We start from the raw sequence: 9,864 nt of genomic DNA on the forward strand, positions 1-9,864 counted from the left end.
GCACGCCCACCTCGGCGTCGACACTCGGTCGCCGAGTAGCAGACCCCCGACGAGCCGTCAGCCGCGGAGGTGCACACCCTGGAGGTCTGCAAGGAAGGCAGGGGTGAGGTTGGCGGCTCAGGGCAGATGGACTGTCGGGCGGGCGGACAACCAGAGATTGGTTCCGCTCGGATAACGGGGCTGCCTCGCCCCGTCAGGGAGGAGCGGGCGAGGTGTCTCGACCCACCTGCGAGGGCTGCTCCGCTGCAGCGTGCGCCTCGGGGACCTCAGAGGCGGTGGCGTTGGCGTCGTTAGCGGCGGTGGGCGCAGCGCCGGGGGTGGCGTGGGCGGAGTCCTGGGCGGCACTGGGGGCAGGCGGTCGGTACAGGACGCTGTCGAGCAGGGCGCTAATGTTGCTCCTCAGGCTGTGAAGGGTGGCCTCTGGGCGTGCCGCCGGCACCACCGAGTTGGATTCTGCAGCAGGAATAAGCATCACTTTACTTTAGAGAACCATGGTTCGCCGCGATCCGAAGTGAACTGAAAGTTGATCGGACCAACAACAACAACAACAAAATTAACTCGCTCGGTCAGGTTAGGACGGCGACGAGGTCTTGCACCCCAGGGCTCGGGCCGAAGTTTGCTCGGTATCTCGGAGTAGTAGTAATGCATGATGAAGAAGGCGGGGAGGGGCGGATCGGCCCCACCCCCCTCTCCTCAGGCGCTCCGCTAGGCGCCTCCTGTCCCGCCATGCCTCGACGCTCTCACGCGACCGAGTAGGGCTACACTGATAAATATATTCACCGAAATAAGAGCGGTGCCCACAACAGGAGGTTGTAAAGCGCACGGCGCGAGACCTTAATTGCAGCCCTTGTGGTCGAAAGCGCGTGTCGGCCCGCCGGTCTGACACCGTGTGATACTCGGTGTGATATCGTCGCGTACCTGGTCCTGACGGCATCAGGTCGATGGTGGCGGCCGCCTCGGCGCTATCCGGCTGCTGCTGGTGGCCAGCGCCGGCCGAGGGCCACGCCGGCAGCGCCCACTGCGGCTGGCGGTGAGACGCCGACGGCGAGGGGCTGGCCCACGCAGGTGGTGGCCTGGGGCCCACGGGGGCTGGCAACGACGGCGACGTCGTCGGGCTCCCGGGAGCCGGCCAGGACGGGCTCCAGGGCGCCGTCCATGACGGCGGTGAGCTGGGGCTCACGTGGGATGTCCACGGCGGCGGCCTCGGACTCACGGCTGAAGCCCACGGTGGTGGCCCTGGACTCACGGAGGGCGTCCAGGGAGGTGGTCTTGGACTCACGGAAGCGGTCCACGGCTCGTCGGCGGGGCCACTGGGCACCAGGATCAGCAGCGGAGTCACTGGCGCTCCCGGCGCCGTGGAGCTGGCCATCAGGTGCACGTCGGTGGCGAAGGGCGCCGGACGCTGGTCCAACAGTACCACGCTGGCGCCCGGCGTGGACGCCGGCCCTCGGTCCTCGGCCACAAAGTACGAAACGACTTCGCCAGGGTGCGGCACGACGGGCATGGGGTCCTCCTCCAGCGCCATGGTCCGGAACGTGTCCAGGTTGCCGTCGGGCACCGGGACGCGCCTCGGGCCGCCCTGCAGCGGCGCGCTGCTCGCGGGCAGGTACAGGTTGTGGGCGTTGTTCAAGTGGCCGGCCACAAGGCGCGTGCCGGAGCGTGTTCCGGACGCGGCCATGTGCCTCTTCTCCCTGGTGGGCGGTGCGCAAGGTGGTGCACAAGGCGGGCCGCGAGGCAGCGCCCCCATCACGTTCAGGCATGTGTGACACCACCTAGAAAGAGCGGAGGTCAGCGGGTCGGTCGGATCGGGTCGAGCGGGGGCTGCGTGGGGCAAGTACTCACAGAAGAGCCAAGAAGACGGGCACCAGGATCATCATTCAGAGACGCAAAGGCCAGGATCTGGTCCATGATTCCCACCTGGTCCAGGAGACATCACCTGTTCGCCGCCGACGTGTCCGCGTCGCGCCGACGGTGGTGGTCCGACACGGGAGCGAGCCTAGGACGGACGGCGGCGGAGCTCTCATGGCGGCATCCTGGGGGTTGTTCCGGGGCTCTCCTACGACTCCGAGCTGAGAGTCCAACGGACGCGGCTCTGTCGATATCCTCAAGTTAGTCTTTGTTGTGCACACCACTATCCGACTGCCGTGCAGGTGCGGCGCGCCCGCGAGGAGTTCGCTACAGTGACTACGACCAGGGCACTGGCCAGGCACCCGCCAGGGCTCGAGCCACGGCCAGACGCGCGTAGCACCGCGTAGCGGGTCACGGTCCGGCTCCCCCGAGCACCCGGCTCCCCCTCCGCTACCCCGGGACCATACCGGCACTGCAACATGTGTGTGGGCATCATAGGGATAACTTCTTCTTTGTAACATCATTACGTACGTACGGTGGAAAAGACTATGATCTGGTATAGTGCGTCAATGTGTTTTCACTAGGCAATCGCTAAACCTTTACTTTTTGTGATTGCCTGACTGTAAATTATAATCTTGTTGTCATGTGATTTTGAAATTTTTGACTTTGTGTTGTGGGTTGTGTGTTTGATGAACTACTTTACTTATAGCCGTCGACTCTTCGCAGTAATTATTTTATGAAAAGCGTTACATTGACGTATTTTATTAATAAATCTTAAACTGTCGGGAACACAATAATAAAAGTACAGGTACAAAACAGGGGACTAAAGTCCTACTTCCTCCCGTTGAGTATGTCTTGGATCTCTTGGAGGGACTTGCCCTTAGTGTTTGGAAGTAGGGTGAAGGCGAAGGCGGCGGAAAGTACACAACAGGCACCCAGCCCCCAGAACGTGAAGTCCGGACCAACGAAATCCATGATCCGTTCAAAGAACAGCGTGACCAGAAAACCGATCATCCAGTAAAATGTCGCACACGACGCCGAGGACACGGCCTTCACCTCGGTGCCGAACACCTCGCCGAGGAGTGCCCACGGCACGGAGCCCAGGCCGAGGCAGTACACCACGATGAAGAAGCACAGGCTACCGAGCGGCAGCGCCGCCATGGAGGAGGTGTCATGCCCCGTCGCCACCAGGTAGAAGAAGTACCCGAGGGCCGCCTGCAACACGGAAGCACGACTTGAAACATGGCTCTGCGGATGGAGTGGACTCCTGATTGGATTCCACCGAACACCGTGGGCCAAAACTTACGTGGGCCGCGGCGGCACCCAACGAGGACACGACAAAGAGCGTCTTCATGCTGACGCACGCGGTCAGGGCGACACTACTGACCGAGGCAACGACCTGCACCAGGCCGATGACGATGGCGCAGAGCTCGGGCGACAGCCAGGGGGAGCCACCGAATGCGCGCTTGAAGATGTCTTGCGCGTAGAAGAGGACGGCGTTGATGCCGGACAGCTGTTGGAACAGCATGAGCGCGCAGACCAGGCCGAAGGCGCGCCGGCCGCCTCGGGTCGCGAATATGCGGGGGAACGTCTGCAGCACGGAGCTGCGCTGGGACCGGCCCTGGGTCTCCTCCTGCGGAAAGAAAGCGAAGTTTTGTCACCGTGGTCAAGACCTAGCTCGTCTTCTTGACGCCTGGTGGACCACACCACCACCCACCTCCATGCGACGCAGCTCCTTATAGCACTGGTCGCGGCGCTGGCCGCGCAGCCACTGCAGGGCTGCGGAGGCGGCCTCCGAGTCCCCGTGCAGGCACAGCAGGTACGGTGACTCGGGCAGCACGAACGAGGCCACGCAGTACAGCGCGCAGCACGAGGCCAGCACGATGGCGAGGCACGTCGTCGACACGTACGGCCCCACCGCGTACGGCACCATGAAGCCCAGCGTCAGAGACAGCTGCATCGCCGTGCCCAGCGCGGAGCGGACGCGGTCCTGAAGGCAAAGAAGAGAGGATTCAGTATCGGGCAGTGTTCCCGGGCCGAAGCGGAAACACGACCACCGGCACCCGCACGCCGTCATACTCACCACGGCGATCTCCCCCAGGTACAAGGGCAGGATGCAGGAGACGACCCCGGTGACGAAGCCACCGATGAAGCGCGAGGCGTACAGCCAGTACGCCGAATTGGCCGCGGCCGCCAGGATCCAGGCAAGGAGCATGAGCACCCCGCTGCAGATGAGCGTCGGCCGGCGCCCGAACCTGTCGGCGAAGAGACCGCCGGGGATAGGCCCGAACGCGCCACCCAACGGGGTGAGGCTGGCCACCCACGCGGCCTCGTCGGCGGTGATCACGAAGCCGGCTGGGCCCTCCGGGTTCTGCAGCTGCGGCAGCGCGGGCGATGACCACGAGTAGACGAAGCCACCACACACGGCCGAGAGGTTAGCTAAGAAATTTTGAAATGATTATCACCGAATCCCAAATGAATAATGACTTTGATTTATTATTTAACAGAAATAAACAACAGAAAATCAGTAGGTTGATCGGTTGGATCCGGTTGGATCGAAATCCGTTCGACTGTTACGGTTACGCTACTTACCGGCGACTCCGGCCAGCAAGAGGTGCCAGTGGAGAGGAGGCGCGTTCGGCACGAGGCCCGCTACGCCCGTGGCCGTCGACGTCCTGGAGAGGCCCCTCCCGGACTCGCCCTTGGGAACGACGGTGGCCTCCTCGCCCCTCTCCAGGAGCGGGAGGGCCGACTTTTCGCCAGCCTGTTCGGGTGGCATGGTGGCTGGCGGTGTGGGCACGAGGCGAGAACACGCCGAGAACTGGCGGGTCTGCGGAAAGAGTGCGCATTAGCACTAATTAGAAGGCGATTACAAATTTGAATGGGCGCGGAGCTGGTGTGTGTGACCCGCGTGGGCGAGTGCGTGCGTGTGAGATGCGAGCCTCCGATGGTGTTATCAGGCATCGGGCCCGACGGGGGAGAGGGTAAGCCCAGAGGCGGCCCAGTGACGCCGACGACGACCTGATAAGAAAACCGAACTGCTAATTCTCAGATTGCCAAATCGAGATTCCCTTTTGCGCCTATGGTGCCTGCAGAAAGTGCAGAGTTGCCAAGACATAACCTTTTATTTTTGGAAATGAATGAAAAAATAAAACGTAGTGTCTTAACAAGTAAACGTCTCCATTCATGAAATTCTGTGTTTTTTCGGGCGTTTTTTTGTAGCACGTACTCTCTCCGCCGCTGTGACCTGAGCATGTGGACTCGCGACAACGGCGGTGTAGTGGAAGTGGCACCGGGACCGGGGGGCTCCGCTCATGCAGGCTCGCGATGACAGCGGCGCGACCTACCTCAAGGAGTGTCGTTGCGGTCCCCGGTCAGGGCTGAGGGCGAGGCCTATGGCTGCGCGCACCCGGACCCGGTGCGGTGGTCTGCCCAGCTTCAGAGCTTCAGGTCCGCCCGGTAACAGCAGCAGCAGGAGGGGCGCGGCGAACCGCAGGCTCGGGGCCCGCATCCGTGGCAGACTGTCACCTGCCAGGGCCGGGCGGGAGCGTCGGCGGAACGGCAACGGGTACAGAGATTAACGACAAAGTCCCTAGCACACTAGTGAGTGGGCGGCAAGGCGGTCATAAAGGCCTTTCTCCAATTGAACGAGAAGCGCCCGGCTACACCCCAAAGAATCGAAACAGGTACTTTGCGAAAGTGAAAAAGCAGAAGAGGAGGAATATCGTCTGCTGCTAGACCGTCACGAAGCCTCGGCCAGTCAGAGGTTGGCTTTCCGAAGCCGGCTACAGGAGAGGCCCTCTCTCCTTGGTCGAGGCTTGGCGGTGGTCCGCGGGAGTAGGCGAAATTCCTCTTTTTCACTTTCACAAAGTACCTGATAATTCCGAAGTCCGAAGTTGTTCCCAACTTTGTGCAGCTACTTACCCGGAGTGGGACGGTTCAGTGGCCGGCCTGGCCTGGGCGTGAGGTGCGCACACTCGGCGGCTGGTTAGCTCCTGCCAGCATCCGCAGCCGCTCCCATCTCAGCGTTGGAAAACAAACCAGCGCACGCTGAGCCGGACCGGGCAGGTGGACGAGCGGCGCGAGCTGCCTACATGGTCCGCGAGGGGCGACGCAGCAGCCACGCACGGCTCTGAACGAATAACGCGGCAGACGCGAGGGCGGGGGCGGCCGCGCGCGACCGTGTCCGGAGCGTGTCGTACGCCGGGACTCAGCGGGGCTCCGCCGCGCTCTGCGTGCTCCTCGCGCGGACTGGCGAGTCACTCCCTCCGCACCGGGCCGACCGCGCCGAACAGAGCACTTTGCGCCCCACGCGCGCGGCCCGCGCGGCCCGCCTCGGCGGTGCCGGTGGTGCTCGGTCGGACGTGCATAACTTATCCTGGGCGGGCCGGGCGGGGCCGGGAGGGCCGGGGTCAGCCCGAGCCGGCCGCACCCGTCGTGCGCGGAGGTGCGGCCCGGTGGTGCGTCCCGGTGCGGGGCCGGGGAGACGCACTCGGTCGCGTCGGACAAAGTTCGGACGGGGCGGCGGCGGGGAACGCCCAGCCGACGTTAGCGGGAAGCAACGCGCCACCGGCTGTCTCTCGCACACCGCGTGGTCGGGTGGTCGGCGGGGCGGCGACGGCGCCGCTAGGCGTCTGTGCTATCTTTGTCGTCGGGGCGCCGCGCCGGGCCGGTGGGGCCGCTGCCTGCACTGCTGCCAGCGCGGCCGGGCCACTGGCCCACCTCGAGTACTACGACCCAGCCGGAAGTCGGACAGGAGGTGCGGTTTGTTATTGTTTGGCACCCAGTTTGGCACAGCCCCGCAGTCCCCGTCGCCGCGCACTCATTGAGCTGATTTGATTAATTTGACTCGTGCTGGTTGGCTGCCCTGGGGCGGGCCGGAGAGGCGTGTCGGGGCGTTATCTCTTATCAAACGAACACACACGACCAAGGAAACGAGAGGGCGTAGCGTATGGGGCATGTGTAGTCAGACTTTTATTTCGTGCATCGAGGAAAGAGCGGTCCTGCTACAAGTGCGCATAAGCCTCAGGTTAAAGTTTTTGTTTGGGTTGTTATTTCAGCAAAGGATACAGAGGAGACGGTTTCTGCTTTGCAACCTTTGCAACGGTCGTAATTATCTCTGTAGTGTCCGTCGCCTCGCGTCGCTCGCTGGGAGCATGCGGCCGCGAAGTAGAGCGGAGCCGCTCGGTACGGGGTCCAGCCTTGCGGCAGACTGTACCTGCGCGCGCGCGGTGTCGCGGACCTGTGAACCTGCGGCTCCCGCGGCCTGCGCAGCGCGCTGTGCTCGCGGGCGCGAGTTGGTTGGGTTGCCTGCCAGCCGGGCTGCGCGCGCCGTGCGCGGCCTACCCCGCGCTGGCCCCGTGCGGCGCGCGCGCTCGCAGCCGTATCCTGGCGCCGTCCCTCGGGTAGTAGGTGACGCCCATCTTCATCCGGATGCGGCTCACGTCCCGCGGGCCGTCCGGGTCCGGCAGCACGGCGTACCGCCGCAGCACGCACGCCAGCTGCGTCTTGAGGAAGGTCATGGCGTAGCGGCCGCCGATGCAGTTGCGCGGGCCGGCGCTGAAGGGCATGAAGGCGGACGCGGGCCGCGCGGCCACGGCGGCGGGCAGGAAGCGGTCCGGGTCGAAGCGCGCCGGCTCCGGGTAGTACTTGGGGTTGTGGTGCGAGGCGAGCGGCGACAGCGCCACGAAGCAGCCCGCCGGCAGCGTGTGGCCCGACGGCAGCCGCAGGTCGCGCAGACAGCGGCGCCCGAACGCCGGGAACGTCGGGAAGTACCGCATCACCTCCTTCACGAAACGGTCCAGGTACTCGAGGTGCTCCACGTCGCCCTCCTCCAGTGGCCGGTCCGCGCCCAGCACGTCGTCCAGCTCCTGAACCCAGAACATTCAAACTTTCAAATAAATTCACGAACACCCACACTTTCGAAAAGTTTAGGCGAATTTTGTTTTTACACAATTTTAATTGTTTTTGTTGTAAAATTTTAAACACTTCAAAGTCATTGACGTGATCGTCAAGAACCATGGCCGCACTTACCTGGTGGATCCTGTCTTGCACGTCGGGCATGATGGACAGGACAAGGAAGTGGATGGACAACGAGTCCATGGAGGTGACGAAGCTGGCCGCCAGCATGGTCTTGAGCTCGCCGTACAACTCCTCCCTGGTGAACTGGCGGCCGCCCTCAGACGCCAGGACGTGGTCCAGGAACGCCTTTCGCCCGCGGGGCGGCGTGCCTGTGCTCTTCCCGTCCCCGCCCTGAGGACATAAATCCCCATGTGCCATCCAGGAGTGCGCAGGAGGGGAGGGGTATCTCCCGTTCTCAGGGAAGCCGCACTCACCATTTTGTGGTTCATGACGTCGAGGATGAGGCCGTCGTAGAGCTCGTTGACTCGCTGGTACGCGGCGTAGTGCGAGTCCCAGCTGAAGAGCCAGTCCCAGTGGTACCAGGGCCGCACTGCGCGGTACATGAGCACGGACGAGAGCGTGTCCACGTGCTCCACCACCTCGCGGCGCAGCTCGGGCCCGAAAAGCTCGCCGCTCGCGTTCAGGATGGTGCGGAAGGCCGAGTCGATGGCCGCCACGCTGCAGAGCTGCACCACGTCGAACACCTGTGGGGCCGCCCGCAGTGAGTTTACCAGGTGGCTGATTTGCCGCAGTTTAGGCGGTGTCCGCGTGAGTTTGGTACAGTCTAACGACTGCCTCGCTGCACGCTGCAGTCCACTGCAGTCACGACCAAACCTACCTCCCCGGAGTCCGCCTTCGGGCGCAGGTTGTCGACGAGCTCCATGGCGACGCCCTGCATGAGCGGCTGGAACTGCTGGATGACCTCCCGGTGCAGCGAGGGCAGAATGGACTTGCGGTGGCGGCGGTGCTCGGCCCCGTTGAGCACGAGCAGGCCCCTGCCCAGGATGGGCTCGATGAGGCGGTACATGATTCGGGGCTTGTGCGCGCAAGCGGGCGACGACAGCACCGCCTCCACGTCCTCCGCGTCCACGACCCACACGGCCAGCAGGGGCCCGAACCACAGCCGGAAGAGGGTGCCGTACTGACTCACCATGCGCTGCGCCGTCAGAGGGCAGAGGGGTCAGTACATTGTGCGGGTCAGCACTGGGGCACGGAGTACAGCAGGCGCGGTTTTAGGGCTGGTTGTCAGGGGTTGGTCTGTGGGCTGTCCACATGCAATGGTTTTGTACAGCGAATTGCCCGTCTTTCATGCGGCATTTTGAAGGCCAACAGAGAGGAGGGAAGGCTCCTCATGCATGACTACATGTAGTCCCTTTAACCGCACCTGGGACTTGGTCGCGGAAATGGCAAGTCACACCCCGTACCTGGAACGACCTCTGCAGCCTGGACCGGGAAATGTTGAGGAAGTTGCCCACGACGGGCAGGGTCGGAGGCCCCGGGATGGAGGCGGCCACCTTCGCCATTCTGCGGACGTCCTGGTACCACTGGACGAGCAGCGGCAGGGCGACCACCGCGGCGGCCGCCAAGAGGGAGGCCCAGGACCAGGCCATCTCGCACGACCTGCGACACCGACTGGATTGCCGGAGGCTCGACGGCGTCTCCTGCGGCGTCTCTGTCTCCCGGACGGCGGGGAGGTGAGGGAGCGGTGCAGGCGGCTCCTGCTTGTCTCCTGACATACGGCGCAGGCGTGACAGCGCCGTAATGGTTTCGCAGAAGAACAGCCAATTTGGGATGAAGGTGTCGGGGTAGGGTAGGCCGGCCTCGTGTGGTGGCGGAGCCCACCCGGAAGGGGAAGGTGCACTGTGATTCCTAAAGGCAACTTTTGTGTCGGCCGGGGTATTTGTACAAAAAGATGCTTTGGTGAGGGCAACATGCCTGAGATGTCGCCCTGATCAGGGAGCCTCCAGTTTCCCGCAGAAAGGCAACATTTGTGCGGGCGGGCGCGGCGACAGAACGCGCCGTGCGCGGGGACACTCCCGCCCCCCTCCTAAAGGCAACTTTTTCTACCGCGCGCACGGGCAGTCCCTCCGCCCGCAGGGAGGCAAGATTTCTGCT

At 63.5% G+C, this 9,864-nt stretch overlaps 3 protein-coding genes across 4 annotated transcripts in view; all 3 read right to left on the reverse strand.

Annotated features, from left to right (window-relative positions):
• The window catches only part of LOC127749685 (uncharacterized), a 9,317-nt gene extending 7,121 nt beyond the window's left edge, over nt 1-2,196 (reverse strand). Inside the window, exons 1-4 of the mRNA XM_052268846.1 lie at nt 1,843-2,196; nt 919-1,772; nt 227-453; nt 5-86 (exon numbers count right to left, since the gene is read on the reverse strand). Of these exons, the coding sequence (XP_052124806.1) occupies nt 5-86; nt 227-453; nt 919-1,772; nt 1,843-1,877 (1,198 nt within the window). The 5' untranslated portion in view covers nt 1,878-2,196. The remainder of the gene's footprint in view (nt 1-4; nt 87-226; nt 454-918; nt 1,773-1,842) is intronic.
• A 398-nt stretch (nt 2,197-2,594) lies between these two features.
• Nucleotides 2,595-6,529, reverse strand: LOC127749687 (facilitated trehalose transporter Tret1-2 homolog). Of its 2 annotated transcripts, XM_052268876.1 has the most exons (7): nt 5,773-6,527; nt 5,196-5,376; nt 4,441-4,678; nt 3,932-4,287; nt 3,566-3,838; nt 3,155-3,481; nt 2,595-3,063 (listed from the first exon to the last, which is right to left on the reverse strand). In XM_052268876.1, exons 3-7 carry the CDS (start codon nt 4,625-4,627, stop codon nt 2,680-2,682), a joined length of 1,527 nt encoding a protein of 508 aa, XP_052124836.1. In that variant the 5' UTR covers nt 4,628-4,678; nt 5,196-5,376; nt 5,773-6,527; the 3' UTR covers nt 2,595-2,679. The 2 variants fall into 2 exon arrangements, with proteins under 2 accessions (XP_052124836.1, XP_052124837.1); XM_052268877.1 differs by lacking the exon at nt 5,196-5,376 and having other exon boundaries at nt 5,773-6,529.
• Nucleotides 6,530-6,810: 281 nt separating this feature from the next.
• On the reverse strand, nt 6,811-9,830 carry LOC113203280 (cytochrome P450 4C1-like). The gene is made up of 5 exons (XM_026417873.2): nt 9,174-9,830; nt 8,588-8,905; nt 8,184-8,453; nt 7,882-8,100; nt 6,811-7,718 (listed from the first exon to the last, which is right to left on the reverse strand). Exons 1-5 carry the CDS (start codon nt 9,483-9,485, stop codon nt 7,191-7,193), a joined length of 1,647 nt encoding a protein of 548 aa, XP_026273658.2. The 5' UTR covers nt 9,486-9,830; the 3' UTR covers nt 6,811-7,190.
• Nucleotides 9,831-9,864: the final 34 nt, after the last annotated feature.

This window comes from Frankliniella occidentalis, unplaced genomic scaffold (assembly GCF_000697945.3).
Source record: "Frankliniella occidentalis isolate FOCC.00 unplaced genomic scaffold, Focc_3.1 Scaffold78, whole genome shotgun sequence".
Lineage (NCBI taxonomy): Eukaryota > Metazoa > Arthropoda > Insecta > Thysanoptera > Thripidae > Frankliniella > Frankliniella occidentalis.

Bases quoted from the DNA above. Each gene is read 5' to 3' on its own strand.
- LOC127749687 (XM_052268877.1), bottom strand. From the start codon at position 4,627: ATGCCACCCGAACAGGCTGGCGAAAAGTCGGCCCTCCCGCTCCTGGAG. The intron at 4,288-4,440 runs GTAAGTAGCGTA...AAAATTTCTTAG, and splicing joins CTTGCTGGCCGGAGTCGCCG to CTAACCTCTCGGCCGTGTGT. The intron at 3,482-3,565 runs GTGGGTGGTGGT...TTCTTTCCGCAG, and splicing joins AGGAGCTGCGTCGCATGGAG to GAGGAGACCCAGGGCCGGTC.
- LOC113203280 (XM_026417873.2), bottom strand. From the start codon at position 9,485: ATGTCAGGAGACAAGCAGGAGCCGCCTGCACCGCTCCCTCACCTCCCC. The intron at 8,906-9,173 runs GTACGGGGTGTG...CTGACGGCGCAG, and splicing joins GGCTGCAGAGGTCGTTCCAG to CGCATGGTGAGTCAGTACGG. The intron at 8,454-8,587 runs GTAGGTTTGGTC...GCGGCCCCACAG, and splicing joins CGAAGGCGGACTCCGGGGAG to GTGTTCGACGTGGTGCAGCT.